A 20,265-nucleotide genomic window follows, 5' to 3' on the forward strand; every position below is an offset into this window, starting at 1 on the left:
GTGTTGGACCGCCATTTTCAGGCCTCTCCAGGGAAGTTAGACATCCAGTCTCTACTTGAAACACTTTAGGACATTAACACAGTTGGTTCCAAGGCATTCTTGCATTGTCCTGTGTTCATTGTTCTGTTGACCTTCGGCCCAGTCTGAGGTCCTGAATGTTTTCTACTAGGTTGGCCTCGACACAATCTTGTCTCTGACCTCAGCAGGCTTCAACCTCATGGCTTGTTTTTTTTTACTCTGATATATATTATCAGTTGGGAGGCCTTATGTAGACAGGTGTGTTCCCAAACCTTGTCCAATCAATATAATTGACCACAGGTGCACTTCAATCAATGTTTAGAAACATTTTAAAGGGGAATGGGAGTCTAACATCATAACGGTCATGACAGGGTCTAATTCCAGTTATTTATTTTTAATACATTTATAAGAATGACTTTTTGTCAGAATGAAGAGAGAGAACAATTTGATTTGAATGATTCTAGCATAAGGCTGCAACATAACTAAATGTGAAAACTGTGTAGCGGTGTGAATGTTCTTTACGCACTGAATGCAAGGTGGGCGTCAATAGTAATCTGGCATGGCCCCTTCTACAAGAGGTTTACTTTTTTAGTGTAAATGATTTATATGGTTATATTGAGTTAACATTAAATCTGTGGATAAAGTACAGCGGACATGACCTCGGTATCTGCACTATTAGCTGAGGACATCAAGGAGATTTGAGATCACACACTCCATATTTAAATACGCTCTCATAATAAATAAGTCATTAGAAAATGTGGATTATTCTCTTTCCTAGATAGTTAAAATGAATAAATCTTTAAATGCATCACCTTACCACTACATATTGAGCTACCTGTACTGATATTTATTTTAGTATTTTTTTCATTATGTAAACAAGGCTTACCTTAATGTGTAGTAGAAGCTCTCCTTACAAGGGACGTCAAAAGATGTACAAACTGTTCACACACATGCTGTACATGCATAATTCCTTTAATGAGCTGCTGTTGTGCGAGCATGTACGGATATGTGAGCTGAGCTGAGCAGCATGTGTGTGTGTGTGTGTGTGTGTGTGTGTGTGTGTGTGTGTGTGTGTGTGTGTGTGTGTGTGTGTGTGTGTGTGTGTGTGTGTGTGTGTGTGTGTGTGTGTGTGTGTGTGTGTGTGTGTGTGAGTGTGTGAGTGAGTGTGAGAGTATTGGTGATGGGGGGGCTTTGTCTGTGATAACAATCACTGACTGGGTTAGGGCGAAGGTCTGTGATATCTGGCGGCCATCGACACATAGTGTTGCTGTTGAGACTCACCTCAGAGTCACCCTCTCTTCCCCTCCTTGGCTGATTCCCTGGGCGTCTCAGTGCAGTTGTGTTTCACATGCAAGGTGTGTCTAGGTGGCTGCTGCAGTGTTACCAGCACCCCTACCTCCTTCCCTCGAGCCCCTCTCCTCCCTCTTTTACTCTCTCCTTAAGATCGTCTTCTACCCTTTCGCCCTCCAGTCCTTTTCTTTCTGGACTCCTACTCACGTTCGCTTCTCCTCCCCTCCCTCCTCTCCTCGTCTCTCCTCCCTGGCTGCATCTGACTGCACAGGTCTGCTTGGCATGCAGGAGGCTCCTGAGGCCTGGCGCGTCTAAAGGGCAGGGCGCCCAGAGGCAGGAGACGCGCCCTCACTAACAAACACCATCCACCCCCGTACCCCGAGCAGCTATAGAAACCACAACACCAGCCACAGCTCCAAGTCCAGGTCTAAGCTCATACATCTCTCAACCTGTGCTGCACATATACACTCCCAGCGCTGAAAGTAGGAGCCATAACCTCTGCTTATTTTGCTCATCCGCTCTGAGGTGTTAAATGCCACGCGTATGGATCAAAGCATCAGCCTTAAGACCTGCATTACTTATGGATTGGCCTTCTCCTGGCTGAGAGGAGAAGACATTGTTGGGAAACATTCACAAAAACAGCAGGGAAAGGATGGAGGAAAAGAGGGAATGGTAGAGGTGTAGTAAGCCCATGTCAGGTGGAAGCTGTCTCTGTGTCTCCCTCCATTCCTCACTCTATTATTCCTACCCATATTTTTACTCTTTCAAATGCATTTACATGTGCTAAGGTATTTCCCCCGGGAGCACGACTCCAATTCAGGGGGTAAGATAAGCCATCAAAGTCAGTGACAGAAAGGGCATGTGGGTGACTCAATGACAGGCTGAGCAGAAGACAGTCAGGAGAGCTGCCATGAGTTGTGCGTGCTGAACACACACTCGCACGCACACACACACACACACACACACACACACACACACACACACACACACACACACACACACACACACACACACACACACACACACACACACACACACACACACACACACACCACACACACACACACACACACACACACACACACACACACACACGCCATAAAGACTGTAGTCCGCAGAAAGGAAAGATATCAAGAAGAAACCAGAGGTTGTTGTGTAGCTCCGTTAGCAGCACTTCAGCACACACACACACACACACACTTATAGTACATACGGTTTTGCACGTACAATGGCATTTTCTCCCCAACAACTGCTCTTGTTTAGTATGCGCTTCCTTTGGTCTTGAGGAGGAATGATCCTCACTCTAATGAACTAGGGCCTGCCACTTGAATGTAAAACAGGATTTAACCCGTCTTCAATGTCAGAGCCCCTCCCTGGGGCTGCTTCAGACAACACACACACTTGCAAATTCTGGAGATGCACACACAGACACACAAGCAAACTACCAATGTACACACACACACACACACACACACACACACACACACGGTGATGCACGCTCGCATATCGTTTCTCCTAAGTGAGATGCTCTCCATGTACTTGCTGTGCTTTTGTTCATTTCAGAAGAATTCAAGTCTTTGTAGACGTAAACACAATCAAATGATGTCACGCTTCATGAAAGGGTCGCTCTCACCTGCTCCACACTTTAGTTTTTATATTAAGGATATTATTGAATATTACAGTACATTCATTTGATTGTGTGTTGTACTGCCCTTTGCCGACTCCAGAGATAAGCAGGATTGCCCATAAAAGCCTGCAATGACACAAAACATTTTTATTATTTATTCTACCACTGTTTTGTTCTTTGAGTTTTTTATTCTTGGCTATGCGTTGAATTGATGTTACATAAACAATTAAAGGCTGTCCATTCATTTATGATAGGCCTAAATATTGAAGTTTTGTAAAATGCATTAAGCAGCTGATATGAAGAGAACTCTGTTTACATTCAAATGTGTCCAACGTGATTTATTTCAAACAAATATGAAGCCTCATTTAACAATGTAACATGTATCTTTCATGCCTATTCATATATCTTAATTGTTATGTGCTGAAAAGAAGCAAGAAAGAAACAACCAAACCTTGAGTTGTGCTCCTCTACTGGAATATTTTATTGTTATCGTCATCTGTATCACTGTTTTTCTTTTTACATTTGTTCATTTTATTTGATGAGTGGGTGGAGTATTCACAAAGATGGGGAATAATGTTAGATTCACAGTGATGGGCAAGGGGTTAGCTATTTATCTCAGCAAAAGAAAGACAAAAGAAAACCAAACACACTTGTACAAGCAAACGCACACGCACGCAGTCATACACACACATTATATCATTAAACACCCGAGAATGTGTGCGCTCACACATATTTACATGTGACAGCTACAGTATGGGTGTGTAGTGCACGTCGGATCTGAACGACTAGACATTTTTTTTCTTCTCTTTTTTGTCAGACATCAGATCATAATTTCCACATAAACTGAGCCCTCAGATCAGACAGTCGACCGTAATCTCAATTTTGGAAGAAAAACTAAATACATACAGTGTCTTTATGGCATCATTTTGAAGACTTGGTTTTCAACAATGATTGAAGTTTAGGTGCATTTTCATGGTAGATCCGTTCAAATGACTTCATTCCAAAGTGCTAGAGAGCAATCTGATATTTCCTGGATGTTTAGCTTTGCTTGTATTATTGTCACTTTTTTTCAATAATGCAATTGGCTGTATTATAACCAGCATTTTTTTAAAAGACTAACATTTTCAGATCTTAAATATTACATTTTGGAATAAAGATTCTCACTTTTTTAAGTATTCTTTAGGCAACCCCAAACTGTGTGTAACTTCATTTCAAAACATTAAAGAAAATAAAAAAAGGACATTTTTCATATAAAAACTGTTTTTGATTTGTTTGGGATTTTCAGTCCTGAGAATTCCAGTCAATAAGTGTCATCTGAAATTTAAAGTGTTTTATATTTCCACTTTTTAATTTAAAACTTGACTTCAAGTTGACTGAATTAAAATAAAACCAACATCGGAATAATTCAGGTTATTTTTATCGACCTTTAACGGTCGTCTTTTAATGACCACAGGTCTGTTTATCTTTCTGCCTCTTTCAAATGACCATTATCTTCTCTATCTCTACTAGAGTGCAGTTGGGCTATGATATTAGTGACCACTCTTGCATTGTTGTCTGTTTTAACAGGACCACACAGGGAGTGTTAAGTGATGAAGTGCTTTGAGTTCACACCAGAACAAATTTCAGTAAGTGCTTATAAAAAACAGAGGTTTAAATGATAATAAACACTTGTGTCCAGCACCATTTTCCCTCCTAAAAACATTTTCAGAAATATATTTTTTAGAGAATAATACAAAAGGTATTTGGATGACATTGTACATCCAATAAAACTATGTTATTTTGTCTGTTTAGACACAATTTTCACACGATCCTTCCAAACAAACAAAAATCAATATAAACTTTAAAAAAAATGAAAACAAGAATATGGCTTCATACACAAACACAACCGCATCATCATACATAATATACTATAATGAATACTCAGTTAAACAAATGGCCTATAAACAAACAACAGAAATAACGTCCTGTCTGCATTGCATTTTCTTCCCTTATATATAATGGAATGTCTGGGACTACTTTATTCATATTTTATCCCAACAGTGTGCTTTAAGTATGGCTGAATGATGAATACTTGAGATTTTTTTTTATCCTTATCATTTTGAATCTCAATACAAAAACACAAGAGGGCTTTCTTTGTCTATTTGAAAAGAAACCCAATAATCAAACTCTCACCTGTATCTCAGCATAACAGATGATTTGTATAATACTGCAATAATAAAAATGTATATTCCAAAGTTACTTTCATTCGTAGAGTCCATCTCTTCCTACTGGCTTTAGGGTTACTTGTGTTAACTGTAGGGACAGTGATGAGGATGTGAGCTGAGGGTCGTTATGGTTTTGTCTCTATGTACAATATGGCTTCTCTGAGTGGAAGAGACACAGACATTAACAGAGTCATCTAGAGAAAGACACAGAGCAGAGTTCACTATTGTTGTAGAGACGGACAGTCTTGAGGGACAACCAGTCAAAAGTTTCCATGTCGTGTTTTCTCTGAGAGTCACTGTCACTTGTCCAAAATGCGAGGATACAATAATTCCCTATGGCAACGACTTGTCACATATTTTATATCGCAGTTATTCAACTCATTGTCCAATTAGTAAGGTCCTTAGAGGCTTAATGTCCTGCCACTTCTGTCTCTCCTGCCCTTTTCAATGTCTCTCTTTCTGGTCTGTCACTTTGCTCCATCCTTCATTTTCATCTTCCCCTCTCACCTCCTCCCTTCTAAGTCTCAGTCCTCCTCGGAGCCCGCGGCCCCCCTCAGTCCATTCATACAGAAGGGCAGGCCGGAGGAGAAGGGGTTGTCAGACGGGGAGAAACCACTGAAGGGTGGCAGGCCAGCCAACCGCTGGAGGTGGGGGAAGAAGGCTGTCGGGGGTCCCTTGTGGTGGTCCGAGCGTAGCTGCAGGCCATCGCTGTGTCCTCCGCCGTGGTGGTGGTGGGAGGGGGGCAGCTCAGGTGGAGCGTAGCGGATAGTGCTGGGGGCGTAGAGGCTCTGAGGGCCTTGCGGGCTGAGGGCGAGGGGGTGGAAGAGGACCCTCCCCGCTGCACCCCCTGCAGCCAGTCTCTGGAGCAGCTCAAAGTCAGGAGCGCAACCTGCACCCCCACTGCTGCGACTGAGCACCCCCGACAAAATCCTGTCCTCGCGGGGCAGCGGGGAGGACACGGACATGACGGGGGACAGTGCCGGGACGGGGGTGTGAACAACCCTTTTGGGGGGGCATCGCTGCTGGAAGAAGAGTCGGGGATCGGGGTGGTGGGGCTGTCACCGTTGAGGCTGCTGGAGGGTGTGTGTGCATGTGAGGGCTGCTGTTGGGTGGTGTGTGTGTGGGACCCCCAGCGCCCCCCGGTGGTCAGGGCTTCGTGTTCAGTCTTGATGCCGGGGTTGCCGGGCAGGGGAGACGGGGTCACTACGCTCTTCAGCTGCTGGATCACAGCCCGGCCGTTGTGCACTCTGCTCCCCCTGTCCCCCCTAGAGGGGGCGTCTCCCCCCCTACTCTGTTTACCTCCTCCACCATCTTCCTGTTTCAATCTGTCATTGTGGTCCCACTCTGTCTCTTCCTCCTCCTCCCCCTCACTTTCGCTGGCCATGTCAGAAGAGGCCGATACGCTCTCCTCTGCGTGACGGAGCTCCTCTATTCTGCGGCGGGTTTCGGGAGGAGGACCCTCGGGCTCGGACCTCAGCAGGCGCTTCCTCCTGTCCTCTGATTGGATGGCAGCTGCGGTGAATTTCTCTCTGCCTTTAGTGTCCGGGTCACTCTTCCCCACTGAGTTCTTCGCTGGCTGCGAGCCTGAGGAAGAAGGGAGATTTGTATGATAAGATGACGCACAGGCAGGTGTTGGTGTGTGTCAGTGAGCATCATGGGAAGGGGCTAATGTGTACGCGGCGTCCTACCTCGGGCCTGCGGGGAGCTGTCGGTGGGGGACGAGCTAACTCGAAGCCGCTCTGCTCGTACGTTCTCTGGTAGCTGCAGAATATCCAGGGGAGTGTCTGTAAACTCTGTTCGACTGGATGGATGAACAGAGAGAGAAAAAAAAGAGAGGGGGGGAGAAAATGTAGACCACTTAGAAGCCACTTATTGCTTAAAACGTTAGTGTCGTGCTGATTTGAGTGAATACTTAGAGATGGAAACAACATATAATCAGCCTAATAACAACCTCCAATAGCCAAACTGCCTCAAACCCTTCTAACCTCCACCCAACACATCCATCCAATTCTCCAAACAACAGCTCTTAATCACACATTCACAAACACTGTCACGCAAACAGATAGATATGCAGACCCCACCCTATAAGACACACACAGAAACACACACTATGCGCCACTCAGCAGCCCACCTATACGTAGTTAAGCTCAGACAAGGAGGAGGCTGTTGGAGAAGTTAATGAGCTCTTGTAATTACAGCTCTAATTAACTAAAACACCATTCAGCCCCAAATTTCTGACATCCATTTGTTGTAATTATATAGCTTCAGTCCAATTAGCATTGAAATTCAGCCTACTCCTCTTGTTTTTGTCTGACTGCTCGGCTGTTGTTATGTACTGTGTTCGTGCGTGTGTGTACAAAGTGTGCATGTATCTACGGAGTATATTTGCATCAGCGTCTGGGTGAATACGTGTGTGTATTCAAGAGGGAAATAAAGAGAAAGCATATTTTTTCGAGGTGACTGCAGTGTCTGTGGAATAAAAAAAGCAATACTACATTTACAAGGCAATTGGAACAAAATGGCCGAGAGCCTTAAATGTTTCCTTTAAATCAAAGAGTAATAAGATCATGTCTGCCGATTTAGAGTAATGACATTGAATAGTGAGTAAGTAATGCTAGATTGCTGTTTACAGACTCTGCACTCCAATCCAAACTTATTTATAAAGCTCATTTGAAAACAACAACAGTTAAGCAAAGTGCTGTACAATAAAATACAATAAAAACCCTAAAACAAGACTCTATTCAAATATAAAAAGACAATCAAATAGTAAAAGCAATGTCTTAAATGTCATGCAATGTCTTAAATGCAATGTCTTAAATCTTTAAGTGAATTTAAAGCCAAGCAATAAAGATGTGTTCAAAGACTGGATTTAAAAGTTGGCAGTGTGGGGACAGGCAGCCGTAACTCGTTCCAGAAAGAGTAATGACTTCACTTAAGTTTTATTAATGATTTAAGACCCGACAATATCAATAAATAATTCTTATTTTATTTCTTTAATATAATTTATTATAAGACATACTTTCCATAATAACAGTTTGAAGTGTGAAAACTTGTCAAACTTAAAAACCTCAAATGACTCGAATCTGCTTTCTTTAGTAATCCTTTCAACAGGACATGGTCATTGATTAAATAAAGATATCTACATTTGTTGACATCTTATCATTTAAAATATAAAGTTGTTATTTTTAATATTTATGTAAAAAATGTCAAATAGCCGTTAATGTGCTTTGCTTTGATGTCACTATTTGGATTAAGTATCCTCAGTTTTCTCATGTGTTGGAGCGAGTGAAACTCTTCCAATAATCCATCTGCATTTCATCAGCCATCCCTTCAAAGGATCTCTGTACACAGCATGGTGCCTGCATACAGAAACTTAGTTCATATCAGCAGGACTGAAGCACAGGCTGTGGTTGTACTGACCTTATGATGTAGTTGACCCAGATGACGTTGCGTTCATGTGGGGCTTTGTGGTTGATGGAGATGGTGGCACTGGACTGGATCCACAGGTATCCTCCTCTCCTCTGGAGCCAACGGTAATAATTGGTCACCACCTGGCCTTTCCTCAGCACTGAGAGGAAAGAAGATGGAAAGAAATAATGTAAAACAGGAGACGGTAGAGGAGATGGGAAAATAAGTCCGTTATTGGTTTGACAGTTCATGATGTTGGCAGCAGAGGGCGCCTATCACAACAGGACAGGAAGACATTTCAACAGGCTCTCCTCCCCAAGTTCAAACACTATAGAATAGCAGGGATGGGGTTGGATGTTATCTACTGCACATGCATAATTTCACTTACAGTCTTCATGGCTCTGCCGGAGGTTTTCCAGGTCTTCTACATGGATGAAGTGATAACAGGTGTGTCCCACCACCTCTGCTGGGGTCAGATCCATATACTCTGAGATCCTGTAAATAAATGCAACAGAATAGATACACTGATTCAAATGTATTCATATGTCAGTACAGCTTAATGTCAAAAACACAGAAAACAATCCTTTACCTGTTCTCACAATATGTGACCTGAAGGTCCATGTTCACTCGGAAGACAAACATTTGGCTCTCCATGCGGACTTCATTAAGCGAGGAGGGGGGGAGTGTGTGTGCCAGTGCAACCAAACCCAACGGTCGACGCACTGTGCGCCCAGAGTTCGACACGAGTGCAGGGCGGTAACGGATTCGTCCCGTCACATGGATTACCTGACAAAAAGAAGACATCATTCATTTCACACAACTAATTTGCATCAAAGGACGTAGAAAAAAACATTAACAACAACAGGAAATATAACATTCATGAAACACAAACACAATAAAAAGTCAGATCTGAGCTCAAGAATGCAGCAGCTCTGGTGTTACAGCAGCTGTTATGTGCAGCGGTCCAGTGTGAAATAAGGTCACAGCCATAAAACACACTGAAACGACCAAGTTGACAGTGCTATGAAACACTAGCCGAGCAAAACACAATGACAACGGCCCCCTTGTTATTTCACCGCCCCAATAACAAGCAGGTTAATAGGGAAGAGAGCATAATACAAGGTTTTCAGATGATGAGGAATTATTTCCTTAGGCACCTTGTATCCAGAACTCTTGACGTGCAGGCCTCTTTTAGTGAGCGTGGACTTCATGCGGATGAAGAAGCCGCGGTCAGGAGGTTCGTCAGCAGGGGAATGAGGACTAGACGGAGCTGGTGAGGATAACAGAAGAACAACTAAATATATAGAAAATATACAAGCTGAATTTTCCCTTTATTTCTTTCAGGTTTCCTCCCTATAAATGGACATTTAGACCCCAGACACATGCTTTAAATGTAACAATACTAAAGGAACACTCTTTCACTGTTTGTGGGAATTGAATGTGGTCAATAGTCTTTGGAAGGAGGCACTCAACATGATTAACCAGATAACGAAACTGAAAATCCCTTGTCAGCCAAAGTTGTGCATCCTGGGTATTTATCCAAAAGACTTTGTCTCTAAGAAGAGTGAGCGTGCACTTATAGACTTGTGTCTTTTACAAGCTAAGAGGGCAATAGCTATAGAATGGACAAATGTGAACAAACCAAGTATGAATAAATATATTAAGGATCTGTCAGCATGTGTTGCTTTAGAAAAACTAACATACATTACTAAAGGAAAGCTGGCAGTTTTTGAAAAATAATGTTGGTAATGATCAATAAAACCAAAGACCGGGGCGGGGAGGGGGGCAACGGGAATGCGATTATAAAGTGTAGTAGCCCACGTCATATTCTTTCAGATTTCTTGAAAATGTCTGTACTTTGTTATAACTGTATCATCTGTATTCTGAACTGTGTTTATTTACATGCCTATTCATTTGACTGTACACTGTATCTGCCACCTAGACTGACCGTTTTATGTATGTGTAATGTTCGTTATATTTGAAAACTTCAATAAAAATATTGTTTAAAAAAAATTAATTGACATTTAGACCAGTACCGGGTTCAGGGGTACCGGCCAGGGAGGAGGTGGATGCGGAGCTGGAAGCGCTCTCGGGGCCCGTGTGGCAGCCGGCTTCGGCCCTCAGATGCGGTCTGATTCCCAGACGCTCAGCCATCTCCACGTGGTCCGCCGGATGGATGTAGTCGAACACACTGCTGCCGGTCAGCTCCACCTGAGGAGAAACACGCTGATCAGGAACTACAGCTTAAGGCACAAATGCCACACTCACACACACAGAGGAAAAATCAATACACGTTATGACAGGAAAATGAAAGCACTGCTCTGGGTTACAACTCTACAAGGAGTGTAGCGGTTGTAAGACATCCCTACCCACACACACACACACACACACACACACATACATACATTTAAGTCGAGTCTCAGAGGACCAAGTGACTACAGTATTACACAAATAAAACCAGGGGAGATAAAAAATCAATTGTATTTGCTGATTAAAAACAGTTGAACTCCAAGTATCTCCAAAGGTCACATTACTATTCTTCTTATTCCCCCCGTCCCTCCCTGCTCCTTCATTCAGTTACTGTGTATCCCAGCAGGCATAAAGAGCAGCGCAACAGCTCATACAGCTCTATATGATCCTATCATCATAATGCATCATCGTTGCATCTATAATCATTTAAAGGTAATAATGGCGCTGCTCTTGCATGGCATCCATAAAAGCAGCACAATTGGAGCAGGTGTGATTCCATCTGAAGCCGTATAAACGAGTGTGTGTGAGAGAGAGAGAGAAACAGGAAGGAGGGAGAAAGAGGATGCATGCTTACACACATGCATGCAGCTTCTATTACCTATGTGAATGTGTGTGTCTGTGTGTCTGTGTGTGTGTGTGTGTGTGTGTGTGTGTGTGTGTGTGTGTGTGTGTGTGTGTGTGTGTGTGTGAGTGTCTGTGCGTGTGTGTGCCAATACCATTCCATCTGATAAAGCTGTGGCTGCAGCAGCCTCACACCCTTGTCTGTAGGACACAGCCATTTATTACCGGATTAGAGCCATTTACTGCAGGCTTTATGGGAGCTTCAGCAGGCCCCTCAAGGACATCACAGCCGGGGGAGAGAAAGGAGCGGGAAGAGGGAAGGTGGGAGCGAAGGAATGAGGTGTGCGATGAGCGAACAGAGGGTTAAAGATGGAAGAAACCCCAGCGAGGAAGGGATAATAAGGCAAGAAATAAAGCTTCCCCAGACTTACATGGCCTTATCTCTTAAGGGATGTGGAAATATACAACATACTTGATTTGATGATATTGAGTAATATCCCAACATACAGAGAAAAATGTAAAATTGTAAATTGTAAAATGGCTATTTAGGCGGAAATATAAATAATACATATTTCTTTGTTTAAAGAGGAAAAAAGGAAACACGTGGAAAGAGTTCCAAACATAATGTATGTATTTTTCAGTACGCCACTAGACACCCTGACGTTTTAAAGCCTCATCAATTCAAATACTGGACACAGAGATCTGTTTACTTGTTTGAAAGGGCGGCTGTGGCTCAGTGGATAGAGTGCTGGACTTCGAATCAAGGGGTAGCAAGTTTGAGTCCCACTGCAGTCAGCATGTCGTTGTGTCCCTGGGCAAGACACTTCACCCCAAATTGCTCCTGTGGGGATTGTCCACAGTACTGAATGTATGTAAGTCGCTTTGGATAAAAGCATCTAACAAATGACATGTAATGAAAGGCAAAGTAAAATACACACTTCCCTGTTGTCATCATCCTGTTATCTCTTGTTGTATGATAAATACACTTGTAGGAAATATTAGCCACTGATAGAGGCTGTGGTAATAGCTGGCAGTGACAGTGATCCATTCACATCAGCAAGATTTTATTTATATTCCTTTAGTGACGTTCTTTGCTCTTCATTTTTGAAATAACTGATGTCATTGCAGAATCTACGCTCACTTCCTAAAAGAGACATTATTGTTGATGTGCCAACTGGGTGATTTCAGTCCAATATTGCCTCTCTTTTAAGCAGTTTTTGGTCCCTATCAACTTCTGATGGAGATAATTGTCTCCTTAGCTCCAATGTGTTCACCAGGTAGATGCTAAGTATGTCAATATGCTGCTTGGCGCTGAGCAGGTGGTGTGCAGTGTTTTTTTTTTTGGGAGGTTGACATTGAAAACAGCTATAGATTCTGCAGCAACAAAGATACTATGAGAGCCGTGAGAGTGATTGAAAACAGTGAAGTTGCGGACTGGACAGCAAAACATCGAGCTGAAACTTCTAAACTCTGTAAAGCCGAGCGGAGCTGCAGATTCAAGTGGTGATTTCATTACTATGAGTGACCACTTTTATATTGGCAGTTGATACATTGTTATAGTAAAATATTGATTATAACTGCATTAAGTAGCTTTGGCAGTCATTACTGTGATAACCATAGATAGCATTATCAATCGAAATGAACAGTTGTAAGAAAAAGGACAAAATCAGTCCCTCTTTTGACATATAGTGTATCTGAAAATGATTTATAATTTTATAAAACATTTAAATGTAATGGTCCATAATGTTTAAAAAAAAAAAAATCTGGTTTATTAAATATGTTAAGTAGAAAGCTTTACAAACACCTTACATCTACAGGATGAGTGTTTTTTTTATCTTTCTGATCCATCTTCTCTTAATTATGCAGATATAACATCAGCAGTGTAATTATTAGGTGCTGGATTTTTCTGCGGCATTCCCTTTGATTCTGACATCAAAACACACTCGTTCTTTAATGTTTAAATGTGGCATCAATAGAAGAAGCGTAGATGCACAAGTCAATTACATTTGACATGTAAATGGACTGGGTCTGGTTTGTGAAACTCTAGATGAACCTTACATTAGACATCTTTTAATACGATTTATATCGAGATATGCCTGTCCGTCGGTCTGACTGTCTGTCTGTCTGTAGGCCAGCTGTCTGTATTTATGAATAGCGATTCCTCTGCAAAGGGAATTCTTGTTGTATTTTAAGTAAGGGCTACATTTACCTCTCAGAACAGTGGACCAGCCATCTAAAAGAGACACAATCCCAGGGCCCTGTGGTATTGGAAAACAAGGTGGAGAGACAAACAGGCCCTTATGGGCTTTACGGGCTTAAGACCTATCCGTATAAAATCACTCCATCACAGGCAGGAGGGAGGGATTGAAAAAAAGATCAGGCAGCAATGAGAAGATGAAAAAGAGACGGGGCGATTGAGAGGATGAGTCAGGCTCAGACATAAAAACAGGTATAGAATGTGGCGCGAAGGGAAGACGTGAGGAGAGACCGAGATCATTCAAATCTCTCTGAGTGTGTGTTTGTGAGTATGCAAGCACACGGCGCCTCTGTTTCCCTGCGTATGTGACTAGACTGTCTGTTTTTGTGTCTCCACGTGTCATTGTGTGTCATTGTTTGTGTGAGTAGTTGTCTGTCAGTGCACCTGCGTGAACCTGCGTGTGTGTGTGTGTGTGTGTGTGCGCAGACATGCACGTGCACGTATGTATGGCAGTGTGGTGGGGCTGAAGGGGGGGGAGGAGGGCAGCAAGCAGGGGAAGGAGAGACATGATATAAATAATAGCAGGGGGCTTTAATATGTATGAGGCATCCGGGCAGTGGTCCACAACACACTCTCAGCCCTCAGCCCTCACTGACTGATGGGAGAGGAGAGAGGGAGGGAGGGAGGGGAAGAGGGGGAGAGGGGAGAGGGGGGAGGGGGAGCGGGGGCTGCATACTAACCATTCCCAGATCAATTCTCTCCTCCCTTAATCCACCATCCGTCCTCCCTTCTCTTTACCCCATTTATCCCTTTTCTTTCTCCTTCCAGCCCCTTTCCTTCCTTCTCTCCCATTTCCATCTCTCCTCCCCCCCCAATTCTTCATCTTCTCCAGCCTTTGTCTCCTCTTCCTCAACTCCATCCATCCATCTCTTTCCTCCTCTACTTCCTCCCCACCCCTGATCTGCGTTGTGGCATTCCCAGGTTTATCCCTGTGCTTCCTGTCTGGAGACCCGGTGAGAAGAGAAATGATACGTGCCGGCACCAGGGGAATGGGCGGCAGGCTGTGCCCTTGGTCAAGGTGCCTGACCTGGGCTAAGCCGGCTAAGCAACCCCCCTGTCAGGGGAGAAGCCCCGTGTGTAAGCCAGGGCAGAGGGGTCAGACAGGGGGGACAGGAGACGGCAGGGCAGGGGCGGTCCTCAGGGGTGACATGCCCTCTAAAACAAACCACCAGTTACACTTTCTCACTCAGAACATCATTTGTTTGTCTGTCCTTCCTCTCTCCCCTGAGTCTGCCTCCACTCGCCAACAACGTATATCGGAGTGTTTTTGTCCTCTCCCTCCCGCCTTTTCTTTTTCCTATTTTTTAAAATCTGTTTCTTGCTTCATGTCCATAAACACACTGTATACTTGCTCTCATGTTTCCCACTAAATCATCTTCTCAACTCCTAGCTGCCCTTTCTGGCTGTCTCTCTTTCTCATCATAACCCCCCCCCCCATCCCTGTCCGCTCTCATCTTTTCAGGAAGGTAAACTTGGCTTTGTATGTTCAAGGTTTTGAACGTAATCTTCGATCATAAATAATTTCATTAGAATGCTGATGGCTCAGGACCTGTTTGAGTAGATGTGATGGGTTAGGCCATCTGCTCAGCTGATAAGAACAGCTCTGTTTTATTAGCATCTCCACCAAAGCCTCGGCTGTCTTGTTTACCTAGGCAATCCCAAGGCGAATTTCATTCCTAGCGCACATTTAAACTCTATTTGCACAGTCAGACTCTCTCTCTCCTCTTTACCAATGTCTCTCATTCTCACACCTATTCCACTCTTTTGTTTTCTTTCTCGCGCAAAAGTGTCTCTCTGCATTGTCCTTTTGGTTCTGGCTCCAGGCTTACATCAATCAATCTTAGTTCTAGCATCTATATGTTCTAATATGTGTGTGTGTGTGTGTGTGAGTATACGTGTGAGTTTATGTGTGCATTATTTATGTATTTGTCTTTGGCAAGGTGAAGACCTAAGAAGGTATATGGCATGTGCAAACAAACCACTCTTGTTCTGGTCTCTCCAACAGAAGAGAAAGCCTGCATAATGTAATATACACATCCCAAATGTACAAATAAAAGATTTATTCTCCTCTCCTTAATGACTTTGGAGATATTATCTGATGTGTCCTGTTCTAATAAGGAACCTATGCATTTAGCTGCTGTACCCCTCCTTAGAAAGTGCATGTCAGAGCTATATCACCTACAAAATGCGACAGGAACATCTGAAAACGTGTCAGTACACTGTGACATCACTGTTGGGTGTGGTTAAAGGTGCAACGGAGCACATCTCTGACCACACCCAACAACATTGTAAATTAATTGAACAAACCCCCACATTTTTGGAAAAGGAAATGAAGGCAAACAGTGAGATTATTATCAGTGATCCTGGGTGTGTTCAGAGATTTCAACCAAAAACATCCCCACTCAAACTCCATCCAAACAAATACTGCTTTTTGTCAAAAATAAATGAAAAGAAAGAAGTAATGACGAAAAGCAAGTATATTTCGTATTGCAAAAGTGTGTTAAAATACAATTTAAAGTTAATTATTGTACCGCTGCGGAGGTGTCCTAGCCTACATATCATTTTCTACAGACTTAAGAATTCTTTGTTTAGTAAAAATCCCCACACAAATCATAGAGATGTTTTTTATTGAAAATCAGAATGATGATGCAATAATGATCCTGACCTCTAAGATCGCAAATCATATTGCTATTGCAATATCAGTCAAAGTAATCGTAATAAGTTGTTTTTTCAATATCAATCAGCCCTACAATAAGACAATGCAAACCTTACATTGTTGCTCTGTGTCATAGCATTTCAAACACAATCACAGCTGGGAATATCGGTATGAAAACCACACGGTCTGTACAATCTATCTGGTGTCGCAAGGGTGCCATCAATGGGTGAACGTTTTCAGTTTTCAGCAGTCTGAGTTGGTTTAATCAATTAGTCACATAATGTCTGTGTGGTGTCCTGAAACAAAACTACATACAGCCAGAAGGAAGAATCTGTTTGGCTTTTCATTAGCAAGAAGCACGTCCCATATTATATTCATACAGAGCGAGGTCTGTGGATTTTGTCCCACACCTCTGACAGTGTAGTCATGTTTGGAGGTGGCCACCTTATAGCCAGTAAATGATGACAATGACCTATAACTCCTTCAATGTGCATGTAGCATGTGATTATTCTACTAAGACAGAGTACAAAAACGTATCCTTTAAAGCCGCCAAGGGCAGAACTTCAATCACTTAAAAAAAGCACTCAGTTACTTCTGTTATTGTAGCACGAACTTCCCTCTTTCTCTCCGTCTCTCATGCTGTACCGATTCTTCTTACTTCGAAACAACTCTCTCTTATCACACCTCTCCTCCTTTCCTCCCCCTCTCTTTCTCTCTCCGGCTGTCTCTATCTATCTTCCCATCCCCCTTGGTGTTTTTCCCCCTCCCTACAATCAATGTGGCTTTTAAGATGCCTATCGATTTGTTCCCCGAGACAGGCCCAGCGCGCTGGGGCGACACTTTGATTGCTGGGCCAGTAATTACTGTTATTATTTATGCATCTGGGCAAAATGGCAGGACTTAACATTCACAGTACAAGAGGCCACAGGCAATCAGCAGAGGTGAGCACCTGGAGAGGGAGACAGGGCGGTAGAGAGAGGAAGAGAGAGAGTAGCATTGCCCCCGTGAGAGTTGAACTCCAGAGATGAGAGCGAAGAGTGCAGTCAAAGATATTCACACTCACACACACGCAAACAAACACACACACTCCTGGGAGGGGATATGAAAGCGTAAGCAGAAGATAGGCACACGTGTGCAAATGCACTTGTATATGAAGGATTATTCAACTGTGATTGTGTGTGTGTGTGTGTGTGTGTGTGTGTGTGTGTGTGTGTGTGTGTGTGTGTGTGGAAGGAGGTCGTCTTACCTGTGAGAGTCCCAGGTAGATAGAAACGGTCTCTGAGATGTAGAGGAAACGTCCCTCCTGACTGACCGCGAACACAAAGCCATCCAGGGACTGTGCACATAGAAAAAAAAAGAGTAAACATCACACACACCGACACGGACACACAAATTAAGGCAAACAGAAACAAGACAGACAAATTAGAGCAATTAGTGTGTATCGAACAAATTACAATGAGCTAGAGAACAAACAACCCGTCACCCCTCGGCCTCTTTTCTCAATTCACAAGCGCGTACACACACACACACACACACACACACACACACACACACACACACACACACACACACACACACACACACACACACACACACACACACACACACACACACACACACACACACACACACACACACACACACACACACACACACACACACACACACACACACACACACACACACACACGAGCCCAAACAAACACACGCATGAATGTGAACAGACATGAAACAACTCCCATTGCAATCGGCAGCTACACACAACAACAGCTGTCAAAAAGGCCTGCATAACTAAACATAGAGAAAGCAGCAGAGACACAATTGCCACATGTGTGTGCACTCTCTCTCACACACACACACGCACACAGACACGGCAAAGAGACATGAGAAACTGAGCTTATAGACTAGAGCTGTTTCAATCAACTGTAATAAACTCAGAACCAGAGCATCCTCCTGGATCTCTGGCAACTTCCACACACACACACACACACACACACACAACACACACACACACACACACACACACACACACACACACACACACACACACACACACACACACACACACACACACACACACACACACACACACACCACACAACACACACACACACACACACACACACACACACACACACACACACACACACTGGTACGGACACAGACAGAGATAGAACCAAAGTCATTACAGCCTGCAGTGATTCTAATGAGAAGTGAAAGGTATACAGCCAGACCATTAGAGAGGACTGCTTCAGAGAATAATATTAATCGTCATAACAAGCATCCAGAAGTCAGCTTCTCTCTCTTCCTCACACACACAAACACACACACACATAGACACACACCAGGGCCACTTTGCTCTAGAAGAATGATTGCTATTTTGGCGGCCCAGTGCTTAAAGTGGCAGTGGTAATTTATGCAACTGACACATCCAGTATGCAAATGTGTGGCCGGGGTGTGGGGCGTCGTGTGTCGCGGCGAGGAGCAACCAGCCGCCTGAATGTCGGAGAACTAAAGTGCAATTATCAGGCTATTACTGCGGGAGGACGGCTGGGAGGAAAGAATCATACAGTTTTTCTGGAGCGTTAATTTGATTTCTATCAGCGCCGTTCCCTAAGCCTCCCTTCCTCTTTAAAATGCCAGAGGAGAGCAGACATATGTAATGTTTCTTTGTTTTACCCCAACCTCATCACTTCTAAATGCTCAGCCTCTGTTTTTCTTTCTCTCTCTCTCTACATGTTCCCACTCCGTCCTGATTCCTACTCTGCAAATGTATTTGTATAGCACCTCTCAGCAACAAGGCAATTCAAAGAGCTTTACATAGGACATAATATATTAAATTCCTTCAAGCTTTTCTTTCTCCCTCCCTGCTTGCTTGGAGCTACAGTCTCTCCTGCCTCACCCCCCTCTTCGTTCTAACTACAACCTGAAGTGTTACCTTCTTCACACTTCCTCTTTGTTTCTACATCCTGCATTTCGTCATCCCTGTAGCCCTCCTGCTCCCGAAACCCCCTCAGGCTCCATTCATCTGTCAGAGCAAAGAGAGGCATTCTTCGGCAGCCAATGCTATCGTCCGAGCATCTGAGGTATATGAGATGTGTGGGAGTTCATGTGTGTGGATGTGAGAGCATGTGATAGGAGTTTGCCTGGAAATGTAAGTCTGAGGTAGGAAGACTGGAGCTGGTACAAACTGTGACCTCACACAGCACCGACACACAGTGGTCCACTGCAGTCACTTAAGAGACCAATGTGCTTGTCTGTCAACGTACATTTTCAATCAAACTAACCTTGTGGTCCAATTATCCTATTTCTCAAGCTAAATCAACTACTTTCAAAACCAATTGGTCCATCACATCACTGAAAATAGGGCAGTTTGACCTTTTCGGAGACAGTTTTATGATATGAAATAATATCATATTATTGTTTACAGAAGAAGGTGTGTGTGTGCTTACCTGCAGGAGGTGCGCCCCGAGGTGCAGCTCAAACATGTCAGTAGCCAGAGAACGAGATGATCGTCGTACTGCAGAGAGAAAGTAGACAAACACACATGAGACACTGACTGACATCAATGTTTTAACTTTGCTATGCTGTAAAGCTAAGTGTTGTATAAGAGTGTTTTAGCAGTGCCCTATAGGTTTAGGGATCCTGTAACATACTGACATTGAGTCCCACTGTGGAGTTTTGTTGTTCGACATCTCCGCCACTCCCAAATGTTTATTATTTCTCTAGTCAATTCAATCACATCATGAAATACTTAAACTAAATTGAGTCTTGTTTCATGTGTTTGCATACTCATAATGTGGGTCTTTGTTTTGTTTCAATCTGTTAACTTTTATGGATAAGGAAAATAACTACAAGAGGTGAAAACTCTAAGAAGAAAAAGGTACTTATTCAATATTTACAAAGACGAGGTATCAGATAATGTTGATTGAGTCCACTGAAATTAGTTTACTAAAGCTTGGATTAGTAGTAATTATACAACAATAACAACTTG

General features: G+C 43.3%; 1 protein-coding gene across 1 annotated transcript in view; it reads right to left on the reverse strand.

The window, feature by feature from the left end:
- Positions 1–3,397: 3,397 nt before the first annotated feature.
- npas1 (neuronal PAS domain protein 1) overlaps positions 3,398–20,265 on the reverse strand; it is a 35,793-nt gene continuing 18,925 nt past the window's right edge. Inside the window, 10 exon segments of the mRNA XM_034114964.1 lie at positions 3,398–6,124; positions 6,127–6,723; positions 6,828–6,940; positions 8,560–8,707; positions 8,936–9,042; positions 9,137–9,333; positions 9,705–9,817; positions 10,584–10,758; positions 17,518–17,607; positions 19,724–19,791. Of these exon segments, the coding sequence (XP_033970855.1) occupies positions 5,664–6,124; positions 6,127–6,723; positions 6,828–6,940; positions 8,560–8,707; positions 8,936–9,042; positions 9,137–9,333; positions 9,705–9,817; positions 10,584–10,758; positions 17,518–17,607; positions 19,724–19,791 (2,069 nt within the window). The 3' untranslated portion in view covers positions 3,398–5,663.

This window comes from Trematomus bernacchii, unplaced genomic scaffold, assembly GCF_902827165.1.
Source record: "Trematomus bernacchii unplaced genomic scaffold, fTreBer1.1, whole genome shotgun sequence".
Taxonomy (NCBI): domain Eukaryota; kingdom Metazoa; phylum Chordata; class Actinopteri; order Perciformes; family Nototheniidae; genus Trematomus; species Trematomus bernacchii.